The sequence below is a fragment of the Pongo abelii genome, chromosome 5 (assembly GCF_028885655.2).
Source record: "Pongo abelii isolate AG06213 chromosome 5, NHGRI_mPonAbe1-v2.0_pri, whole genome shotgun sequence".
In the NCBI taxonomy this organism is placed as follows: domain Eukaryota; kingdom Metazoa; phylum Chordata; class Mammalia; order Primates; family Hominidae; genus Pongo; species Pongo abelii.
In genome coordinates, this window is record NC_071990.2 from 25,188,992 (window position 1) to 25,214,347 (window position 25,356).

A 25,356-nucleotide genomic window follows, 5' to 3' on the forward strand; every position below is an offset into this window, starting at 1 on the left:
ATTAAAAAACAAACCACCCTGCCAGATTTTATCTTTGATTCCTGCATATTTGGCAAGCAATTCTTTTGTTTCAAGAAAATCTTGAAATTAATCATGTAGGTTTTCTTGACTTAACCGAGCATTGGCAAAGGGGACAAGATCAAATTCATGGTCTTTTATTTCTTTCAACAATTCCATAAATTGGTGGTGATTCATAGCATTTGCAGAAGTTATATTGCTGCAAGAAAAAACCACATTAGATACCCAAAACATGAGAAGACAGCTTCAATCTGATAATGACATAATTCTATTCTGGAATGCAGTATGGTATAGAGAAAAGAGCTTTGGAACTAAGCATACCAGGGTTCCATTCTCAACTCATGTTTCCAACAGAGTGACTTTGGGCACGTCCCTTGACCTTTCTGAGTTTCAGATTCCCTATCTGCAAAAAAGGAACAATACCCCCTTCCTATGCATAGTGCTATTGGGAGATTAACTTAGATGGCTTAGTTAAAAGTCCCCAGTTCACTTCCTGGCACATAATAAATGGCAGTTGCCATCCTCTTTCCTGGGATCCTTTCGGAGAATATCTATCTGTTATTTTATCTCCTGAAAGAGTTCCTGGCTGCCAAGTATAACTTTTATTCATGCTCTGTGTTCTCCAGCAGCTTGTTAAAAAGTTCCAGACACCTACTAATCACTTTCCTTCTCATGTCACACTGCTTTCACAGCAAAGTCGCTCATTCCACCACACGTTAAGTTGTATGTAAAAATGTACAAAGTGTCTAGCCATACTTGTCTGATGGGTGAGATTCCACAAAATACCCAGCAAAGGGACAATAAATTCGGGGTTGCAGGTTCTTCACCAGCTGAGCCTTGTAGTTCAGGAGTTTCTTCCTTTCTGTTTTAATGAATTGGGCTTTCCATTCCTCTGAAATGACAAGATTTAGATTAGAGTCTCCTCTGCTGGAAAATCCCAGAAAAACACATGTTCTAGCAGATTGGAACTCTTTCAGGAGATAAAATTGATAGGTAACTAAGGCAGAAATAGAACAAGACTCCATGTCATTAGTGGAGGATTTCCCTGGAGTTTTTATCTTGGAAATTTCAATTGGTTACTAGGAAAATGTTACCAAGCCAGCCAAAGGCACCGAGCTTTCTCCTTGTATATGGCAATTCATTCGGACCCTAGCTGAATACACAGGGTAGGATGCATAATTGTAGTTGCTGTGCATGCACATTTTAAGGGCATTGTAATTCTTGAAATTGTTAACTCTTTACTAACATGGAAATGGCTTCATTATATTTGTAGATTATAACAGGTGTGTTCAACATAATCTGACAATACACAGTGATTAAGAACATGATGTTGGAGTTAGTTAAGATGAAAATCCTGACCCACCACTTACTGGTTGGGCAGCCTTGGGCAAACTACCTAACTTCTCCATGTCTGTATCTTCTCTGTAAATGGAGTCATGATGCCCCTCTCACAGCGCTGTTCATTTGCTTATTCATTCACGTAACCAATATTTGTTGTACACCTACTCTGTGTCAGACGTGGTTCTAGCCACTGGGAATAAAGTGGTGAACAAGGCAAAGCAGGTCCCTGCTCTCATGGAGTGTTCATTCTAGTGAGAGAAGCAAATAATGAACAAGTAAATAAAGTCATTGCAAAGAGTGATGCACCATGAAGAAAATAAAACAGGGCAACGGAACAGAGAGTGGCTGGGGTGAGTGGGATGAGATGGAGGGAATCATTAGACAGGATGGTCAGTGAAGAGATGACATTTGAGTTGAGACATAGATGAGAAGTTTCTGGTCACATGCAAATCAGGGCCAGCTGCACTCCAGGCAATGGAAACAGCAAATGCAAAGACCCAGGGCAGGTGTGCATTTGACACTTTGGGTCTAAGAAACGAAAAGCAGGATGGGCTGATATATAGCAAGCATCAGAGTGACAGGCAGTGAAGGAACTTGAGGAATTAGACAGGACGCAGAGCATATAGGGTACAAGGTCAGGGAGCTGTTACTGTTATTGTTTCTATGAAATTTGACAAACACAGACAAGGATACAGAAAAAATATACAAGCTACCCATCACCTAGACATAACATTTTGGTATATTCAAGACCTTTTTAAATGTATATGTGTGTACTCACGCACATGTGCACACACACACAAACTCACCATCACACAGAATGGGATGATGCTAGTTAACCCTTAATAAGTATGTTTTACCTTCCCAGTCACACTTTTTACTTCTTAAGGACAGAAACTTCCCTCTATTTCTCATGTGGTTACACACTCTGGGAGGCAATGAATATAGACTTAGAGAAGAAAGCAAAGAACGGGACAAAGGTTATCTTCATATTGCAAAGCAGGGCATTTTCTGCCACACTGTTAGAGAGGATCACTTATCAGATACATTAATTTATTAAGTGGACATGTATTGAGCACTTACAATACATGGGGGAAGTGTGTTGAGGATACACACTTCCCCCATGTCAACCCCAACCCCACTCTTGGACCCAGAGCAGAAGGGCTCCTACCTAAGACCCCAAAACCAGAGGACCCTCCTCTGGGTGCACGAGAGGTCCCCAACTAGAGGACCCTCCTCTGGGCGCACTGCTCCCTGATATGAGCATCCACAGTGCCAAGGGGATGTGTCTACATTGAGGTTGCACACACCCCATTAGGAACCATATTCCAAGAGCACCTAAGCCTGGATGACCCACTTCAGGCCTTTCCTGTTCTGCTCTATGGTCTACATGGTGAACCCAAATGATTCTTTTTCTTGGCTCCTCCTGAGGTGCTCTCAGATCTCAACGTTTCCTTCATGCTCCATCATGTTTTGAGCTAGAAACCTTAGTTTGTAATCTGCAACTTACAAGTCTGGTTTCCCAGTAAGATTGCATGCTTCTTGTGGGGAGGGATCATGTCTCAATTACATTTGTATTTACTCTTACAGCATTTAGCAATGTGCCATGCGTGTTACTTGGTATCACTTTCATACAAAATGTTACCCGTAAATTTTCCACCACTGAAAGTCATTGGAAAGCCTGATGCTCCTCCAGCAAAATCACTCATCATTAGAGCAACCTTCATAGGCAGTCTTCCCCCATTGGGTCTGGTGCAGTCCACTGTATTGAGTATTTTATGACCTGTGGAGAAACAAAGAGGTATAGGTATTCAACGTGAAATCTTGAACACCCATGGTTTGAATTCCAAGACAAGGACTTCTGTATACAGTCTGTATAATTGAACTTATTTGATTATAGAAGAATTGATTATATCAAAGGAAAAACAAACAGTAAGATTTTAAAACTTAAAGCTTTAAATAGTATATTTTCTGAATTTTCAAGTGACTACATTCATCCCATTTGACTTGGTGGATACTAGGTGTCTCATGAAGACATTTACCTTAATTCCACTCTAGCTCATAGAGAGACTGCTTTCTTCGGTCAACTTTTTCCAGGTGTTGAGCCCAAAGGATCAGAAAAGAGTGGATTAACATACTTCCCTGTACCTTTTGCAAATTACATGCAAAGCGCATATTCAAATGATTGTTGGGGCAGTAAGGCCATCTTTTCATATGAAAAGCAGTGCATGATTATATTACATGATATTTCTAGGTGAAAGTAATAAAAGACATTTATTTAATAAACATAGTTTTGAAGAAATCACTATAGGTGGAATGTAAAATATCTATTGCCTTATGAAAGAAAGCTTTGCTCCTGTCACTATCTAGATGACATTATTTCTAATTTGTTTTCTGGAAAAATTATTTGAAAGATAGCTCCATATTTCTAGAACAAGGATATAACACGCTATATTCTTTCAAAATGGAGCTAAAAGATGAACATGTGATGAAATTTCATATAGATATTACTATCCTTCCTATTAAGAATGTTTTCTATTTTTCATTATCAATGGGGATAAAAACATACCTTTGTACTCCACAATAATGCAAGTGTCCATCTCAGGATGAACACCGTCCATCAAGATCATGAATCGAAGATTTTTGTCCACCTGGAATTTAACAATAAAACCAACAACTGTGAATTTCAGTTTGGTTTTTAATTCAATATTTGAGAAAGTAATCACTGTTCTGGAAAGACTGGTCAACTGAACCTCACATTTGAAGAAATTTCCTTATTCAGAACTAGATTTATTACCTGTTCTGTAAAGTTGTACTATAATAGTATGGGTTAATGGAAAGAAAATCATCTTTGCCCAGGACAGTCTGCCTAACATTTGAAGCTCAAATAGAGGTTGTGTTTATGCAGTATCAGAGACATACCACATTGACCCATTTTTTCCTTAATCTTATGGTGACTATCTCACCTAACATTCATCCCAGAAAGCATAACTGGAAAGTATGGAAAGAAAACAGATTTCTGACCTGCTGCCATATTCCAAATGGCACGATGTTGATATTAGTCAACTGGACACCGCTCTGATTCAGATTCCAAAATACAGGCCTTTCTGTGTTTCCAACATAAATGGGAATATCTGGTCTTCTCCCAGCAAGCTTTTTCAATGTGGGGTAACTAGGATAAGACAGATGGAAAGGTTGAAAAGAGAAAAAAATAGTGTCATCTAGTATGAGAGACAGTTTGTTCCTTATACCAACATATTGACCGAGAAGTGAGGAATTGAAAAACTGGACTCTCACCAGAGTCCAGAGAAAAGTTTCTGTTCAAGGATGACTGAAAGTGAAGGGAGATTCTGAGGGGATTCATCTTTGTGGTCAGAACATATCATATGCTTATGGTGTGGACGTCAACCAGGTAGGCAAGTTCCATTTTCCACAGTGACGCTGCTTGAAGGAGGGGTAGTTCTAACAGTAGGCACAGACGAGAAAAAGTCATGCTGTAGAGGAAAGAAATGAGGATCATGGAGATCCTCATTTCTTTGCATTCCTCAAGCAGTAGCTCTCAGTAAGAGAGAGGACTGGGACATAGTACAGGACAAAAGCCCACATCTCAGGACCATTTTGGGGGTCGGTTTTTCAACCTTCAAAGATTCTGTCCCTTTTGAAGGATAAATAATATATTTTGTATATCAGAGCCACACTTTCACAGACTATATTATTTATCCTTAAGGAGGGACAGAATTACCAGCTAGGCAAGACAGTAAAATTTACTGTTGAGGAACTACATCCAACATTTGTAGTAATCCCAACTCAGTGCACAATCAATCATGCAAGTATTTTTGACTGTCTAGACATATTAAGTCAGCTTTTATTTATTGAGCATTCATTATATAACAGAGTTATTATACCACTGTAGGGTGTGGTAGAAAGTTGAATAAACAAACAAATGATTACACATCTATTATATTTCAGACTTGGTGCTGGGGCAGTTTTACATACTATGTTATTCAATTCTTACAAAAAAGCTATGAATTTTTTGTTTTTGTAGATGAGGAAACATTCAGAAATATATAACACACAGTAAACTGGTATTCAAATTTGGGTTTTCTGATTCTAAACCTAGTGCTTCTTCTATAAGAAGAAACTTTCTAACTTTAATGAACATACTATCTGGTTTAAGAATCAGACTTGTACACAGAGTATGAGATCAGGCAAAATAAGATATATAATCATAGGAAAAGTATTTTAAAAATCTGCATATCAGCACTTAGCTGTACTAATATCCAAGTTCCAGCATTGCGTTAAAAGCTATCCAAATAAGTAGAATCTGGAAGGAAGTGAGGGAAGCAACAAGGTTTCTCCCCAAAAAACAAAAGATTCAAAAAATCAATGATTCTTTGAATGTACCTTCAATCTCTGGGTTCAGCAACGAAATCCTGCATTTTAAAGCACTTTGGGAGTTACGATAAGTTATTCTAAAATGGATGTTTATTGCTTTGGATTTTTCAATTGCTAATAATTCTTACTGGCAATCCACCAAAGTACACTGGCCTTTTCCCTTGTTTTTTGTAAATCAGGGAGGCTTTATTCAGTAAATAAAGGTCAGACAGAAGGGTCAGGGGCAAGCAATCTTGATGTTTATTAGTTGATTAGGCAAGAGTCGAAAAGTAAGGGTCTATCAAGGAAATAGACCCAACGGAGTAAAAATCACAGGCTTTGGCCCCTTTTCAATAATAAACTATCTGCAACACACTACACAACCAATGTGTTGTGATACTATAGTTGAAAACTGTTGTTTTAATGCATGACAACTGTCCACACAAGCCCCTGAAATGAAACTAAATTGGTTTTCAGGACAGTAGTTACAGAGTAACTCAACTAAATGAGTTCTTACCCTCCCTAAAAGTTCTTACCCTTCCTAAATTTATTGTATTCCCATAGAATGTCTCTCATTAAGACTTTAGGTAATTGCATCTTAGACACTATAAAGCAATCACATCATTTATGTGCTGTTGTCCCTACACAAGCTATACAAAATTACTACCACACATTACTGTTATTGTACAACAAATGAACTCAGGGCTCTTGTAATCCTGAAATTATGCAAGTATAGTTCCAGGAGGTAGTGTGGGACAAAGGTATCGTATAAAGTAGAATTTTAATTGTAGTACCACAGTATCCTAGGGGGTTGTGATCAGTTAAGAAGTGTGTTGCAGGCAATTTGTTACTAAATCAGTTAATTAAAAAAAAAACACTTCCCTGAAAAATAAATCAGAGCATATCCACACTTTAGTGTTCCCATATGCTTTAGAATAAAAAATCAAGGGGCCAGTCAACCAGCAACCAACATGTTATCCCTAACCATTTTGTCATGTAGGGTCGAATTGCTTGAGTAGCACATTACGGGCATTGCTATGTGTTTATACTGGCAATCCAGCAGAAGTGATACAAATTTCAAAATAACGATGAAGAAATATGACCCTATAGTTAAGCAAAGGAATTGAGAATATGAGCTTCCCTCTTCTAATAGCTCGGTACATTTGCAAATACGTGTGGTTTCTTAAAGTCCTCCTTTCTCCCTCCTTTTTAATTGTCTGGGTCAGGGAAAATTTCAGTTGCTGTCATTAGTATCATATTACTCTGGTTCCAATGAAATGTTGGGTGAGGGTCAGTCAGGATTACTACATTGGGTGTTTAGTGTTAGGATACTATAAATCAGGGCTTGGCAAACCATGTGTGGGCCGAATCCAATCTGCTGCTACTTGTTTATGTACAACCTTGCAAGCTAAGGGTGGCTTCTTTTTTCTCTTGAAGCTTGCCTACAGCTGAGGGGATGGTTTTTAACCTTTTCAAAAGGACAATGATATTTTGTAACACATGAAAATTATATGATATTCACATGTCACTATCCATAAATAAAATTTGATTGGAACACAGTCAGTCTTATTCAGGACCATCTATGGCTGCTTTTGGGCTACAACAGCAGGGTTGAGTGGTTGCAACTCTCACTGTATGGCTTGCAAAGCCTAAAATATTTACACTCTGGCCCTTTATAGAAAATGTGTGTTGCCTTAGGGTGGGAAGTGAGACGGTTATTCATCCTCCTCTGCTTCCTTACAATAGCTCCTTCCTCACTCCCAATGGTGTAAAGTGTAGAAATGCTTTTCTATTTGTATAATTTTATGGGGCACAAGTGTAATTTTGTTACAACCAAAGATTGCACAGTGGTGAAATCAGAGCATTATTAATCCTAATCATGTACATTTTATCCATTAAATAATTTCTCATCATTCACCTACTTCCTACACCCTCACCTTTCTAAACCTCCAGTGTCTGTCATTCTACTCTCTACACCTATTTGTGCACATTATTTAGTTCCCACTTATAAGTTAGAACATACCATATTTGTCTTTCTAGAAACAGTTTTAAAAGTATAAACTTTCTATGCAAATATAAATATTTATCTTAATTAGTCCTTTTTTCATCATCCCAACTGAACCTACTTCAAAGTGAGCAGTGATCGCAAAAGAATCGGAGAACATTTGATGCCTTTCCTGCAGCATGAGCTTAGGAGTTGTGTGCTCAGGACTTCATTACCTCAGGTGGTCCGAGTGCAGATGACTGATGTAAATGAGGTCTGCCTGGCACAGCCTCTCCAGCCAATCAGATGGAGGCTCATGGAGCAACCACCATCCTCGGGCAAAAGCAGGACCGATTAACCAAGGGTCAAACACCATTCTCTTGTCTCCTAACTTGAGGTCCATGCAGGCATGAGTGAGATATGTTATCTGTTAAAAGAGAGTGAGATCCCTATTACTGAATCATTCATTACTGGTCAGCAACAATGAACTGAAATGTTTGGTTTGGGTGGCTGACATAGTACACAGGTTGGAGTACTTTGCTTCTAAGCATGATCAGGCAAAATCTTGGACTCAAATACAACCCAAAAAGAGCTGTGTTTCATAGAACACAGTTCCCAGCACAGGTCATGACTATTCAAATATAAATTCTCATGGTTAGTTTTAGATGACAAACCAATTGGTTTACCTAGTTTCAGTTTATTTAAATTAGTTCCTAAACATTTATTTACAGTCCACACTGAAGAATATATTTTGTGACCAGTCCTTTAAAGCATACCTTACAAGGAAAGGCAGTTAGAGATGTTATCACAAACATTTGGGGATTTAAATGCCAGAGTGGCTGTGAATAGCAATATGAATGGATGATTCTCGTGAGTTTGGTGGGTTGGCATAGCCACGCAGACTCAACTGACAACTGGCTAAACAGGCTTGCAAGACTTTTTATTCTAAATTACCTGTTAAATAATTACTCCTTCTGGATGCCAAGGTCCTCTAAGAATGGATACAAACAATGACTTAGAGACTGGCACCATGGGGATTCCAAATCCATTCCTCATTCTCTTGCCACAGCCTGGCACCTCCATAGAAAAGGAATGTATTGAGAAGCAGAGATGAGATAGCAGGAATGTCATGTGAAAAGCCAACAAAGTGGGTGAGGAAAGGTCAAGGCATAGATTAGTTTTTATTATGTCTATTCCAGGCAGGTTCTCATTTGTTTCCTTAAAATTAGCTGCCCAAATACACTCAAACTTCCTAAATACACAGAAAAATAAATTTTTGATCGTGTACCTCTCCCAAACTATTAAAGTGTTTCCTCTGAAGGAAATCCTTTTCTAAAGCTGGAAAATACAACTAGCCATTCTATCCAGTAGTGATCTGGCATCAAGGGTAATCTCAAATAGTTTTGCATGAGTTTCCTTAGGGACTTTTCCCAAAGTTTTGTGTTGTTTTTTTCCTTGTAATCCCTGCCAAGTTCTGGGGGTTCCTTAAAGAATTTGTTTTATCATATGACTTTTTACCATATGTCCTAAATACCCATCTCAAAGAGTATTCAAGGTAATATAGGATGTTTACAGATATAGATGTTAAATGGACATCTTGGTCACATTTTTGTTTTTAATAATATCCTTTTAATATCTCCTTACCTGGACTTCTCCAAAAGCCAACTCTTCAGGAGATCTGGGCTGTAAGTCCCAAGGGTTAGGAGGATTCAGTTCTAAAAGTAAAAGTCTGTTGTTTTCATCCATTTCAACAACTAGAATCAAATGAGAACAAATCTGGATTAATGACAAAAATGGCTTTTTAAAAGCAACACTGAAATAGAAATGCACGGTCTTCCAAAAATCAAAGGAAAATCAAAACAAAGGGCAACACTCCCTTAGATCAAGCAATATCTGCAGAGACTACAACTTAAGATGAACACCAATTCATTTCTTTATTCATATGGCACTTATAGAACTTATGAGGTCTCAGTCATGTCAGTGATACACATATACAAACAAGACTTCCTTATGACTAAATGAATGATTGATAGAGATGACTTCGAGGCGCTATGGGAATGCACAGGGAGGGGCATCTGATCTGCAAAAATGACACACATTCAGTAGAAACCATACTCTGAATTTTTATCTTTTCTGGGCTAGTGATACACAGTAAGATGCTGGGAAGCTGCAGCGGGTGCAGCTCCCAGTCAGCCATGTGCAATCACAAGGGTAAACACCAGATACTCTACAGTGGACCGTGTTGCCAGGTGATTGTGCCCAACTGCAGGCTAATGTACGTGTTCTGAGCATGCATACGGTAGGTTAGGCTAAGCTACGATGCTTGGTAGGCTAGGTGTATTAACTACATTTTGACTTATAGTACTTTCAACTTATGATGAGTTTATCAGGACTTAACACCATGTGTAAGCTGAGGAGCATTTGTATACAATTCTGTTAATTAATTATACCTCAGTAAAGCTTAGGGAATAGAGAATAGCTATCCTGAAGCCCCATTAAAAAAAGTGATTACCTCCAGGGCATGGGTGGGGGGATATGTGATACAATCAAGGAAAGATATATAAAGATATTCTGTTATTAATGTTTTATGTCTTAAGCTGGGTGCTGGGTACATGGCTGTTCACTGAATTTTTAATACCTTTTAAACATTGCTTAAGAAATGTAATAAAAATATTTTTCTTAGTCATAACTATCACCTTATTTAATGGTAAAACACAAATGGCTTTCTTAATAAAATCAGGAATACATAAAGAATGCCATTATTATTGAACTATGTTCCTGAAAATGCAAGTGGTATAATAAAAGTACACATTATTATTTCAAGGTTATATGATTACTGGAAATTAGAGTCATGAACTAGAAAAAATGCTGGCTTTGGGAATATCTGGGTGGGAATCCTATTTCTGCTGCTTATTAGCAGTATCCTGAGCCTCAGTTTTCTGATCTATAAAATTATGATACATACCTTCATAGAGTTGTCATGGAGATTAGATGAAATAATAGATCCTAAAGTGTCTAGCACCATGCTTGGAACAGAGCAGGCATTTAATAAATAATAGTATTATTATGGTAATTATTTTATACTTAAAGGAATATATAGAACTTTAAAAGTTCATTGTAGGACAAACAAACCTATATAATAGCAAACTCGTTAGAAAAATACAATTGTGTTATGGGAGACCCTCAGGAAACTCTTGCACTGATACCTACTCCTTCTTCATAATTTTTCTTTTTCAAGAGATGCAGAAAAAAATAAGTCTGTAATTCTTCACTTGATCTTAGCCAAAAGGCCAACAAGCAATTGTAACCCTTAATCATTGTTCTGAAGCAATTACCATAAAGATCTCTATGCTCCTTGCACAAAGATAAATTGCATAGATGCAACAAAGAAGAATGTGACATCTGCCAACTACTATAAATAAATTCATGAGAATATAGTATTATTAATTTGACCTTACAAGCTGATAAAATCTAGATCATTTGGGTTATAATTTTATCCAGGAAAAACAAACAAATGGTAGTCCCTAAAATCTTTTTTAAGGAAGAATAATGAAGGCAAAATGGAACAAAGACATACCATAAAACTATAATAATCAAATCACTGATTATTGACATTAGGTCAGCCAAAAAGTAGATCCTAATTATGTTAACTGTTTATTCTAAAGAAAGTATCATAAATATGTGGACCATTTAACATGGTGCTGTGGCAATTAGTTCTCTAAGTATTCTAGTTGATTAAGGACACAAAGAGACCAAGCCATGTAAATGTATAAAATAGAATATCAAATATGAGCGAACTTTTAAATTTAACAGCAATGGGAATAATTCCAGTGGAAAAACTGAATAGACACAAATGTAAAATGAAAAAGTTCTAACACCAAAACTATTTAGCAAACTCATTTTGCCAAACTATATTTAGTGAAATATTAGCATCATATTTGATAGAAAAATGCAAGTAAAAACAATGAGATGCAATTTTTGCCTCAAATGAGAACAGTCTGAAAGACTAAGAATGTTCTGAGCTGGTAAGGTATGGGGAGAAAAGGCATGCTCATATACCAGTCAGTGGGAGCAAAAATTTGTCATTGTCAAAGAATGGATGGTAATGCTATACATATTAAAGAAGGAACATAGGATGAACTCATTCATTCATTCATTCGTTTAGGACATCAAGTGGAAAGTGTTGTGTTAGTCATACTTTCCAGTTCACGACATGTATTTGATCCATGCAAAGCTCTTTTCTTTTTAATCTTATTTATTCCCTTTATCTCCAGTTCCCATTCTCATTTTCCTCCCCTCCAAGGTACCATTCTGAATTTTGTGCAAAATATGTATTACTTTGTGTGTGTGTGCAATTTATATAAATGGCATTAGGTCTCCAGTCTGTTTCTTACTGTTTTTCACTCAACATTATGATTTTGACACCCATCATGTTGCCATGTGTACATCTAGCCCACATCTAACTGCAGTTGAGTATTCCATGGTTCATGTCTACCACATTTTACAAATTCACTCTCCCAGGGGTAGACTCCTAGATTCTGCCACAGCAGAATTTCTTTGAGGTATAAACAAGAGCAGGATTTATGGATCCTAGTATGTTCATAAACCTCATCAGGAGCTAGGCACAGTGGCACATGCCTGTACTCCCAGCTTCTAGAGAGGCTGAGATAGGAGGATCACTTGAGCCCAAGAGTTCAAGTCCAACCTGGGCAACATAGCAAGTCCCTGGCCCTAAAAACAACACAACAAAACAAAACGAAAAGAAACAAAAACAACAAACAAAAAACTCACCTGGCTAGTTACTGCCAGATTACTCTTCAGAATGGCTGCAACAGCCACACTCCCATCACATGGATGAGGACTTCTACATCTCTGACAACGTTTGGCATCATCTTAGCTTCTAGCTTTTTACCACTCTAAATGATGTAAAGTGAAACTTGCTTGCTTCACTTGCAGTTTTCTGATTACTACTTAGTTTAGTAAGTATCTTCATATGTTTAATAGCCTTTGGGTTTATTCTGTAAAATGCTAGTTCATACTCTTTCTTCCCTTTTTATTTGAGTTTTCTGTCTTTTTCTTGTCAATTTGCATTACTTCCTACTTTATGCTTGATATTAATCCCTTGTTGATTATAAACATTGCAAAAAACTCTCAAATTGTCACTTTTAATTTTGTCCATGGTCTCCTTCATTAAGCAGAAATCTCACATTAATAAAATCATATTCATCCATATTTAAAATTTTTGTTTGCCCTATGAGCTGTACTTTTGAAGTGTTATCCGAAGAGTGAAGAAGTGCCACCCTATCTCTAGATTGCAGAAATATACTCCTATATTTCTTCCATTACTTTCACATTGAGGCTATTGGGCCATGTGAAGCCCACCTTTAGGCTGAAGTATATGAAGTGTTGGTGGTGAATGCTTTAATTGCCATACTATTTTACCAGTAATTCAACTACCTTATGAAACAACTCCAAATACAGAGAAGCTCTTAAATGCAAAAATACCAGTTTTAATTTTAAATAAAACTATGATGATCTTAAATTCTAACAGAAAAATGGCTAAATGTATTAGTTAATATTTAATGTGAACATAAAATTATATGTGCATAGAATCTGACATTATGTCTAATATCATAATATTCACAAGATGCAAAAATGGTTTACATAAAATAACTAACTGTTTGAAAAATTAAGCCTAACAAGAAAACTAGAGAATGGAACAGTTAGATGGAAGATTAACAGGGAATAGAAGACTTGAACAACACCATAAACTGACTGTACCTAATAGACATACAGAGAACACTTCACCTTGGGCCATAAAACAAGTTTCAATAAATTAAAAGGATCAAAATTAAAATATCTTCTCTGAACACATTGAAATGAAATTATATATTAATAAGAGAAGACAGTTGCAAAATTCACAAATATGTGTAAATCAAACAACACACTTCTAAATAACAAATTGGTTAAGAAATAAAAAGAGAAATTAAAGAACACTTTGAAACAAATGAAAACTAAAACACAATATGCCAAAACTTATGTAATACAGCTAAAACAGTGCATGCATAAAAGTTTATCCCTGTGCACACCTATTTTAAAAAAGAAGAAATATCTCAAAAATCCTAATCTTCCACCTTAAATAGAAAAATAAGAGCAAACTCAAAGTAAGGAAAAGGAAATAAAAATTAGACTAGAAATGAAATCAAAAATAGAAAAATGACAGAAAAATCATGAAAAACAAGTTAGTTTTTCAAAAAGATCAACACCTTGACAAATCTTTAGCTAGACTGACCAAGAAAAAAGAGATTACTAAATTACCAAAATTAAGAATGAAAGAGTAGACGTTACTACTGATGTTACAGAAATGAAAAGGTTTATAAGAGAATACTATCAACAATTGTACTCCAATAAATTAGATAACTGAGATAGGAAAATTCCTATGAAGATACAAATTAACAAAAATGACCTGAGAAGAAATAGAAAATATCAGCAGACCTATAAGTAAAGAGATTAAACTAGTAATCAAAAAGCTTCCCACAAAGATAACTCTAGGCCCAGATGGTTTCACTAGTCAATCTGACCAAAGGTTTAAAGTAGGATTAGCACCAGTCCTTCACAAATTCTTTCAGTAAACAGAAGCATATGGGCCCTTTGCCAACTCACTTTATATGGTCAGTATTACCCTGATATCAAAATTAAAGACATCACAAGAAAACTACAGACTAATATTCCTTATCAATATAGATGTAAAATGTCTTAATAAAATATCAGCAAATATAATTTAATGACATTAATAAAAAGAGCTATATACCATGACCAAGTGGACTTTATGCTACACTGGTTCAATATTTGAAAGATGCAAGGCTGATTCAACATTTGAAAATCATTCAATGTAACCCACTGTATTAACAGAACAAAGAGGGAAACCACATCATCATCTCAATTGACACAGAAAGGGCATTCGACAAAAATCCAACATCCCGTTGTCATAAAACTAAGAATAGGCTGGGCATAGTGGCTCATGCCTGTAATCCCAGCACTCTGGGAGGCCAAGGTGGGTAGATCACTTGAGGTCAGGAGTTCGAAACCAGCCTGGCCAACATGGTGAAACCCCGTCTCTACTAAAAATACAAAAATTAGCTGGGTGTGGTGGCACGTGCCTGTAATCCCATTTACTTGGGAGGCTGAGGCAGGAGAATCTCTTGAACCTGGGAGGTGGAGGTTGCAGTGAGCAGATATTGCGCCACTGCACTTCTGCCTGGGCAACAGAGCCAGACTCCATAAAAAAAAAAAAAAAAAAAAGGCATCCAAGAAAACCTGACAGCTGTTTTCCCCCTAAAAGCAGGAACCAGACAAGCAGTTTCCTTGGCTAAAACCTCCATTTCTACATGGAGGTTTTAGCCAAGGCAACTGAACAGGAAAATGACATGAAAGGCATCCAGTTTGTAAAGGAAAAAGATAACTGTCTATATTCACAGATGACACAATCTTGCATATAGGACATCCTAAGATATCTACAAATGAAACTATTAAAACCTTCAAAGGATACAAGGTATTTTGAAAATCAGCGATATTCTATACGCTAGCCATTAATTTTTAAATAAAGTTTACAAACAATTCCATTTACAATAGCATCAAAAAGAATAAAATACTTAGGAATAAATTTAATCAAAGTAGTATAAAACTTATACTCTGAGAACTACAAAATATGGTTGAAAGAAATTAAAGAAGGCTTAATAAATTAATAGACATTCCATGTTCATGGATCAAGACTGAGTATTGATAAGATGGTAATGAGAGGTGACAGCGTGCTGGCAGTCCTCACAGCCCTCGCTCGCTCTCGGTGCCTCCTCTGCCTGGGCTACCACTTTAGCGGCACTTGAGAAGCCCTTCAGCCCACCGCTGCACTGTGGGAGCCCCTTTCTGGGCTGGCCAAGGCCGGAGCCCACTCCCTCAGCTTGCAGGGAGGTGTGGAGGGAGAGGCGCGAGCGGGAACCGGGGTTGTCTGCCGCGCTTGCGGGCCAGCTGGAGTTCCGCGTGGTCGTGAGCTTGGCGGGCCCCGCACTCGGAGCAGCCGGCCGGCCCTGCAGGCCCCAGGCAATGAGGGAATTAGCACCCGGGCCAGCGGCTGCAGAGGGTGTACTGGGTCCCCCAGCAGTACCAGCCCACTGGCACTGTGCTCGATTTCTCGCAGGGCCTTAGCTGCCTTCCCGCGGGGCAGGCCTCGGGACTGCAGCCCACCATGCCCGAGCCTTCCCCTGCCTCCGTGGGTTTCTGTGCAGCCCGAGCCTCCCCAAGGAGCGCCACCCCCTGCTCCACGGCACCCAGTCCCATCGACCACCCAACAGCTGAGGAGTGCGAGCGCACAGCGCAGGACTGGCAGGCAGCTCCACCTGCAGCCCCAGTGCAGGATCCACTGGGTGAAGCCAGCTGGTCCCCTGAGTCTGGTGAGGAGGTGGAGAGTCTTTATATCTAGCTCAGGGATTGTAAACACACCAATCGGCACTCTGTATCTAGCTCAAGGTTTGTAAACACACCAATCAGCACCTTGTGTTTAGCTCAAGGTTTGTGAGTGCACCAATCGACACTCTGTATCTAGCTGCTCTGGTGGGGCCTTGGAGAACCTTTATGTCTAGCTCAGGGATTGTAAATACACCAATCGGCACCCTGTATCTAGCTCAAGATTTGTAAACACACCAATCAGCACCCTGTGTCTAGCTCAGGGTTTGTGAGTGCACCAATCGACACTCTGTATCTAGCTGTTCTGGTCTTGGAGAACGTGTGTGTCGAAACTCTGTATCTAATCTGATGGGGACATGGAGAACCTTTGTATCTAGCTCAGGGATTGTAAAGGCACCAATCAGCGCCCTGTCAAAATAGGCCACTGGGCTCTACCAATCAGCGGGATGTGAGTGGGGCCAGATAAGAGAATAAAAGCAGGCTGCCCGAGCCAGCAGTGGCAACCCGCTCTGGTCTCCTTCCACACTGTGGAAGCTTTGTTCGTTCGCTCTTCACAATAAATCTTGCTACTGCTCACTCTTTGGGTCCACGCTGCTTTTATGAGCTGTAACGCTCACCGCGAAGATCTGCAGCTTCACTCCTGAACCCAGCGAGACCACGAGCCCATCGGGAGGAACGAACAACTCCAGACGCACTGCCTTAAGAGCTGTAACGCTCACCGCGAAGGTCTGCACCTTCACTCCTGAGCCAGTGACACTATGAACCCACCAGAAGGAAGAAACTCCAAACACATCCGAACATCAGAAAGAACAAACTCCAGACGTGCCACCTTAAGAGCTGTAACACTCACCGCAAGGATCCGCGGCTTCATTCTTGAAGTCGGTGAGACCGAGAACCTACCAATTCTGGACACAGTAATACTCCCTAAATTAATCCACAAAGTCAACACAATTTTAATCACAATTCTAGCTGCTTTGCCCCCCATCCCTCACCCCCTGGGAATTGACAAGCTGACCCTAAAGACTCAAGACAAGCTGGCCTAGAATAACTAAGCTATATTTAAAAAGAAAATAAAATTGAAGGACTCACAATTCCCAATTTGAAAAACTTACTACAAAGCTACAGTAATCAAAATGTGTGGAACTGGGTAGAAGGATAGACATATAAATCAATGGAATAAAGAGTCCCAAAATAAACTGTTATATTTATGATCAAATTGATTTTTCAACAAAGATGCCAAAACAATTCAATAGGGGAAAGAATAGTCTGTCATGAAATGGTGCTGCAATTCATCCACATGCGAAAGAATGAATTTGGGCCCCTACATCACACAATGTACAAAAATTAATGCAAAATGAATCAAAGACCTAAATATAAGAGCTAGAACTATAAAACTCTTAAAACAATAGGAATAAATTTTCATGACCTTGGATTAGGCAATTTAAATAATATTTCTTAGACTGGCTACACGTGGTAGCTCACATCTATAATCCCAGAATTTCAGGAGGCTGAGGTGGGGAGATCTCTTGAGCCCAGGAGTTTGAGACCAGCCTGGTCAACATAGTCTGACCTTCTCTTTACAAAAAGATACAAAAATTAGCCAGACATGGTGGTGTGTGCCTGTAGTCCCAGCTACTTGGGAGGCCAAGATGGGAGGATTGCTTGAACCCAGGAGGCAGACGCTAGAGTGAGCCGTAATCATGCCACTGCACTCCAACCTGGGTGACAGAGTGAGAGAAATAGGTATATTTCTTAGACTCTCTCTTTCTTAGACTATTATCTATGTGTGTGTGTGTTAGTCTAATAAGTATATTAGAATAAAAGACTTAGTTATTCTAACCATATACTTTTTTAGATACCAGAAGCACAAGGTCCAAAGTAAAAAAATTAGATGTCATCAAAATTTAAAACTTTTGTGCTTCAAAAGATGTCAACAAGACAGACAGACAATAACAAGTATTGGTGAGGATGAGGAGAAACAGAGTCATACATTGCTAATGAGAATGTAAAATGATGCAGTGCTTTTGAAAACAGTTTTACAGTTCCTCAAAGTTAAACATAGAGTTACCATATAGTCCAGCAATTCCATTCCTAGGTTTATAACCAAGAGAACAAAAAACATATGCCCACATAAAAATTAGATAAATATTCATAGGAAAAGTATTCATCATAGCCAAAATGTGGTATATCCCTACAAGGAATGTTATTCAGCTATAAAAGTGAAGTAAATGAAGTACTAATACATGCTATGACATGGATGAATCTTGAAAACATGATGCTAAGTGAAAGAAGCCACACACAAAAGGCCACATATTGTATTATTCCAATATATGAAATGTTCAGAATAGGAAAATCCATAGAGACAGAAAGAAGATTGGTGGTTGCCAGGGTCTTGGAGAAAAGGGGAATGAGGACTGACAATCTTTACAGGGTTTTTTTGGGAGTGGCAGAACATTTTTTCGAATGAGATAGTGGTGGTGGTTGCACAATGTGTGAATATTTTTTTAAAAAGGATTAATGTGTGCAGTTTAAAAGGGTAAATTTTGTGATACATAGTTTATTTCTCACTAAGAGGAAGAAGAGGAGAAAGAGAAAAGGAAGGAGGAGGGAGATGGGGAGAGGGAGGACAGCAACCACCAGAACAAAACATTCTAAAATGTTTTGGGTGATGCAAGTGTAGATGAGATTCTTCCTTCTACTTTTCTGAATTCCAACTTTTTAATTATGAACATATATTATTTTTTATAATAATAATGAAATCAGATGCTCATCACTGATAACATGTCCCCAGGTGGATCAAGCCCTTATCTTTCTCAGAATGTGGTATGAAATCCCTACAGCGTTGGTAGCACTGGACTAAAAAGTGAGCTCTGTTAACAAATGTTCCCTTCGTGGCAGTGTCTTCACTCCAGCTAAGGCTGAAATTCCCAGAGTTTGTTATTTCCTGTCCTCCCAACTGGCCGTGCTACCAGCTCTGGCCCTGCCTTTTGCCTGCATGATGGTTAACAGTAGCCTTAATCTAATTTTCCAGTGCATCCAACTTCCTGCTGGGAGGGAAAACCCTCATTTCTGCTCCTGTGGTCCCAGTCTCAAGGATATATGCAGATTATTTGAGACATATGTATACAAATAAATTATGCTCTGTGTACTAACTACCATGAATTTAACAGGCATTAAAAATTTTTTTACAACAACCCGTTTTTTGTAAGATGGCTACTAAAAATATTATTTCTATTTCACATTTGAAGAAATTAAAGCACAAAGGGATTGACTAAATTGCCCAGTGTCCCCAGACTGTGCATTGGAGCTTGGATCCGCACCCAGGCGAGAAGGCCCCATTGCCTTCACTCTTAACACTTTGCTACAGTGTCTCTATAAAGGTCTTGATCAAAAGATTTAGAGATTTTCATAAAAGCCCCTAAGCAGTTGTAGATTACTTGGTTACATATTCATAAAGTTGATAGTCTCTTGTCCTTTCACTTACACAAACTAACAGTGTTTATACCCAAACCTATGTCTATTATCAGTTTTATGTCAAATAAATTTAACAGTATTAGTACAGCACACATAATCAGCTCCTAGTAATAAGGCAGCTGGCAGGCTTTCTGGGCTAAGTCAACAGATTCAGGGTGGAGTTCACTGGAGAAAATAGCTAGTGGTCCAGGTGTCCTGTTTGAGACGTGGAGGGAGGATGAATCTGTAGTCAAAACACGTAGCAACTCTTCCCAAAATAGCATTCTATTTCCTTGTAGTGAATGGCAAAGGACACATACCTCAATAAGTAACACCTTTGTTTGTAGGAGAACTGGGAGAATGCTGGCAACGCACTCTTGTTTAAAAAGGCACTTGGTGTTGGTCTCACAGAGACACATGGGTGATAGCGGTCAAGCCTATATAGCATGCCTATAATAATTTGAGCCTAAAAAAAAATTTAAATGTATTATATTCAAAGTCCACAGCCTGGAGGCATAGCCCAGGAAGCTTCCAGCTCAGCTCCCTTCACAGCTAATCTAAAACTGCCCTTATATCACCCACATGTGCTTATGCATGTATTTTTTAAATAATTGAATCATTCTATTTATAATGTTTATAACATGCTTTTTTTGCTTTGTGTATCAAAAATAGGCTCGAGTGCAATGGTGTGATCTCGGCTAACTGCAACCTCTGTGCCTATTGGGTTCAAGCGATTCTCCTGTCTCAGCCGCCCAAGTAGCTGGGATTACAGGTGCCTACCATCATACTCAGCTACTTTTTGTACTTTTAGTAGAGACAGGGTTTCACCATGTTATCCAGGCTGGTCTCAAACTCCTGACCTCAGGTGATCCACCCACCTCGGCCTCCCAAAGTGTTGGGATTACAGGTGTGAGCCACCATGCCTGGCCTCACCCAGTGCTTCTATTCCTCCTCTCCCCTCATGCCTTCATCCAAGGTTCCTGACCCTTCCAGACATGGAGCTGGAGGAAAAAGGAGAGTTAAAGAAAGAGAGCAAGGGTCCTTTGATCATGGAGCAGCAGCACTATCTGGGTTTGGCTTTTGCTTAAAGCTGATTCTAAGGGATACCTCAGTGGGTTATTGCGAGAATCCGCCCAGTTGCTTGGAAACACCCACCTGAAGTTCTCTGCACCTGGGTATCTCTATGCTACCTGGTTGCTTATGCTTTCCTTAGCCCCTAGCAATGTAGCAACACATCCAACTTTTCTCTGCAGGTCTTTTGGACCTAGAATGACTCTAGGTTTATGCCTCCCATTCATGGTCCACATCACATCCATAGGAAACACTCAACTGTTCTAGCCCCACTGAATTCTGGGAGTGCCAGTGTGCCTAACACAACCTCTTCTCCTTCAGCTTGTCTGTCACAGCTGCACGGCCAATCTTTCACCCTTGAGATTTCTCAGGGGAGAATCAGACACCAGCCCACCGTGTCACTTAACCTTGGAGAACACATGTCAGACTCTCTAGGTGGTCCAGCTAAAGTCTGGCCTAAGGAGAGGGGCAGGCATCCCTCCGAAGTTGCCCCTGCAAGGGGCATGGACAATCAGTACAGCTTTCCAAATAACTCTTCCTAAGAAGTTGTATTTCAAACTCCTCTTCTACGCTTTAGTATTCCTTATAAGGGTGAGGGATTTAAGAATGATCTACTGGTTCTCAGCCTCTTTGTAAATCCTTTCTCAGAACTTCAATTTGGAATGGGCATCTGTTGTTTTGCAACCTCAACTTCCATTTTACCATCCTGTTACAAGGTATTGCATATGTTGTATATTTAGCATTTTCCATTTTTACATATAACCCAATTTTCCCAGGCCTCACCAGATTGAGAATATAAAATAAAGTTGCAGTCTATCTTTATGTCTTTATGCACAAATGATGATGGCAAGAGCCCCAACTGTTTTGCTGACTAGAAATTAGCACTTTTTCAAGTGTCCCGAACGTATTTTGGGGACTTCCCCAAAAGCATGCTACACACATGCCCACAACTCAATCTGTAACTGCTTGGTGTCTGCTTTTCCCTCTTTTCCTACTCTGGCTTATAATCTTCCACATTGTCTGCCTAGGAGTTTGAGGAATGTCAGATCATTGCTAGGTTCCAAGGGTAGGTAGAAGAAATAGCCTCCTCTCCAATTGTGTGCCACATGTGGTCACCAGGACGTGAAATGGCTCTTCTTTGTCAGATAACGAGTTCTGGCCATCTCCTACTTCCTGTGAATCCTCCAACTCGCTCCTAAAAATAGTGCCATTATTTTTCTGATTGCCACTTTCCTGAGCTTGGGCAGTCCAGCCTGGTCTATGGACCAGAACAATTCCCATTTTTAGCTCCCCACAAACCACAGACTTCATCACCCAATTTCCCTTCCTTTTTCTCCCTCATGCCCAGGTACAAAATAGAAATCTCTGTGTTTATTAATGGATGGGAGGGAAAGAGAAGTTGAAGTCTCACTAGCAGCTTCTGGGTCAACACTTTGCTTGTTACGGATATTCAATATTATCTTTCTTTTACTTTCTAAGTTCAAGAAGCCATTCAGAAAAAAAAGCAAAGTGGAGGACAATGTATATAGTCTGCTACTACGGAAGGGGATATTATAAATATGTACTAGTTTATAAATGCAAAAGATACCTCTAGAGGACCCACAGGAAACTAAATAATAATGGTAGTTGCTTCTAGAGTGGGAACTTGGTGACTAGGGATCAGAGAAGGAGAGAAAATTTAGTTTTTACTCTATTTAATTTTGTACTTTTTGAAAATTTTACATGTGCATGTATACCCCAAAGAAATTAGCAGTTTGCAAATAGATAACTCATTTTAAGAAGAGAGAAGACAACGTTCAAGTTGAAGCCTGCAATGGCAGACCATCCGTATCCATTTGCAAAGAAAAAATTAATCTTGTTTATGCCCCAAATGAAGAGGACTAACAACTAACAGCACAAACAATAGCCAACACCATAGGCATCTTAATTGATTCAGCTTACACAATTCTGACTGAAAAATTAAAGTTGAGCAAACTTTGCACTTGATGGCTGCCAAAACCATCCAGATCAGCTGCAGACAAGAGCAGACCTCTCAGTGGAAATTTTAAACGAGTGGGATCAAAATCTTGAAGCATTTCTTCGAAGCATTGTAACAGAATATTAACCATGGCTTTACCAGTATGATCCTGAAGACAAAGCACAATTAAAGCAATGGCTACCAAGAGGTGGAAGTGGTCCAGTCACAGCAAAGCCAGACTGCTCAAGAGCAAAGGTCATGGCAACAGTTCGTTGAGATGCTCAAGGCATTTTGTCTGTCGAATTTTTGCAAGGACAAAGAGTGGTAACATCTACTTATTATGAGAGTGTTTTGAGAAAGTTAGCCAAAGGTTTAGCAGAAAAATGCCCAGGAAAGCTTCACCAGAATCACACCACAAAAATGCTTCTTGCTCATTTTTCTCATCAAACAAGGGCAATTTTGTGAGAGTTTCTGTGGGAAATCATTAGGCATCCACCTGGTTACGGTCCCAATTTGGCTTCTTCTGACTTCTTTTTCTTTCCTAATCTTAAAAAAAAAAAATCTTTAGGCTGGGTGGGGTGGTTCATGTCTGTAATTCCAGTACTTTGGGAGGCTAAGGCAGGTGGGTCACCTGAGGTCAGGAGTTCGAGACCAGCCTGGCCAACATGGTGAAATCCTGTCTCTACTAAAAATACAAAGCTGAGGGTGGTGGTGGGCACCTGTAATCCCAGCTACTTGGGAGGCTGAGGCAGGAGACTTGCTTGAACCTAGCAGGCGGAGGTTGCAGTGAGCCAAGATCACACCATTGCACTCCAGCCTGGGCGACAAGAACAAGACTCCATCTAAAAACAAAACAAAACCAAAAAACTTTAAAGGGCACCCATTTTTCTTCGGTTAATAATTTTTAAAAGACTGCATTTATATGGTTAAATTCCCGGGACCCTCAGTTCTTTAGGGACAGACGAAATGGCTGATATTATCGCCTACAAATGCGTCTTGGCCTTGATGGAGCTTATGTTGAAATAAAGCTTATATTTTTTACCTCTTAATTCCATTTTTCCACAAAATTTTTAAAGTCTCCTTGTACTTAAAAAGAGATCTAACAGTTTAAAATCAGAATGTATCCTAAGCTTCAAGTGAGATTAGAAATAAGTTGACAAGAACCACAATAACAATAATAGCAGAATACATTTATCGATATTGATGGTATTTACCCAGCTCATCTTGACAGAAGCTTTCCGGAGGGTTGATATACTTCATGGTGCTCACATCTAATTTCCAGTTGTGCTTTGTGCATCTAACAGACCTGGATGAAAAATTGTACTTAAGTTTATGAAATGGTAAAAATAAAAATGAATCCTTATTGGGCTTAAATGTATTCTTTCATAATGAGATTAAATTATAATGGAATTAGTTGGTTGAACACAAAATACATAAAAACTATCAATAGCTAATATTTAAATATTCAAAAAAAAGCCTAATCATCAATAGGTAATTTTAGAAATAAAATTAATAAATTGAAGATAAACTCCATGTCACAAAATGACACATTTTAGAGAACAGAGACAACAGAATAAAGCAGTCTTCAGAAACACCTCTTTTATAAAAGCCAAGCTGGATAAGATCCAACTGGGGCCAATAGAAGGAAAAACTTTAGTATTAAATATATATCTATAATTTATATCACTCTAAAATCCTTGACCCCTAGAATAGTCAACCAAAGGTTACATATTTCAAAGAGAAAAGATCTTATAGTTTAAGATTTTAGAGCATATATGTGAGATAAAATACAAGATGCTCAGTTAAATATGGATTTCAGATAATGAATTTTTAAATATGCTTTCTATAATACTTAAGACATATTTATTCAGAAAATTAGTTGATAAATCTGTAATTTAAATTTAACCAAGGGTCTTGTATTTTTATTTAACACTAGCAACCCTGTTTTAGCATGAGAACCAGACTGTAACAAAACAGGTTGCTCAGTATCTTTTCCCCATCTTACCACAACTTTGAGGGGGATGTAGTGGCTAGAGGTGGGATATAAATAGTTCCATTTTTCCTATTTTGATGGTGTGTCTGGTGATGTTTTGTTGGTTTTAAGAGTTAAAGAATTTTTTAAATAAAGAAATCTGTCACAAACCAGAAACACCAAATTTTTTTAAAACTAAAAACACCTACTTTAACATAAGTGAATCATGCTGACATTTCTGAATTTCATTATATCCAGTATTTCATGTTCTGCAAGTTATGAGGCAAAAAGCATCTTCCATGCTTCAATTTATGAAGGATTATTTTATGACTCCTTTCTCATTGATGAGTAGCCAACAACCTTTCAATTAGTTCTGATGGAATATTCCCACTGCAGCTATGCAGCATGCCAGGCCATGAAAGGGAAAATTGGCAGAACCATTTGCTCATAGATGACAGGGAGACAACAGCTTTCCAGCTAGAAGAGGTTGTGAAAAATTGATAGGCTTTAAAAAGGAGAATCATGGCTTATAAGATTTGTTGATCTTGGTTGTGTTGAGAAGAAAAATGGCTGAATAATGGTGGGTAGAACAGGTAGGTCTCTGTTCTTGGCTGGAACCTAGAAGCTAGAAAAGACAGTTTCTTCAGATAAATAGCTACAAAGAGAATCCAACTATAATTTACTGAACTCAGAGAAATGGATGGGAGAATACAGAGCGTAAGTTAACAC

General features: G+C 38.6%; 1 protein-coding gene across 12 annotated transcripts in view; it reads right to left on the reverse strand.

Annotated features, from left to right (window-relative positions):
- Nucleotides 1-25,356, reverse strand: part of CMAH (cytidine monophosphate-N-acetylneuraminic acid hydroxylase) — a 377,256-nt gene that overhangs the window by 274,552 nt on the left and 77,348 nt on the right. For all 12 annotated transcript variants that reach the window (XR_010140614.1, XM_063725401.1, XM_054557301.2 and 9 more), the window contains 7 exons: nucleotides 23,870-23,961; nucleotides 9,359-9,468; nucleotides 7,951-8,141; nucleotides 4,381-4,528; nucleotides 3,926-4,007; nucleotides 3,002-3,139; nucleotides 775-910 (listed from right to left, as the gene is read on the reverse strand). Coding sequence is in view for 11 of the 12 variants with exons in the window: in XM_063725401.1 (XP_063581471.1) it covers nucleotides 775-910; nucleotides 3,002-3,139; nucleotides 3,926-4,007; nucleotides 4,381-4,528; nucleotides 7,951-8,141; nucleotides 9,359-9,468; nucleotides 23,870-23,961 (897 nt within the window). In the remaining variant the exon portion in view is untranslated. The remainder of the gene's footprint in view (nucleotides 1-774; nucleotides 911-3,001; nucleotides 3,140-3,925; nucleotides 4,008-4,380; nucleotides 4,529-7,950; nucleotides 8,142-9,358; nucleotides 9,469-23,869; nucleotides 23,962-25,356) is intronic.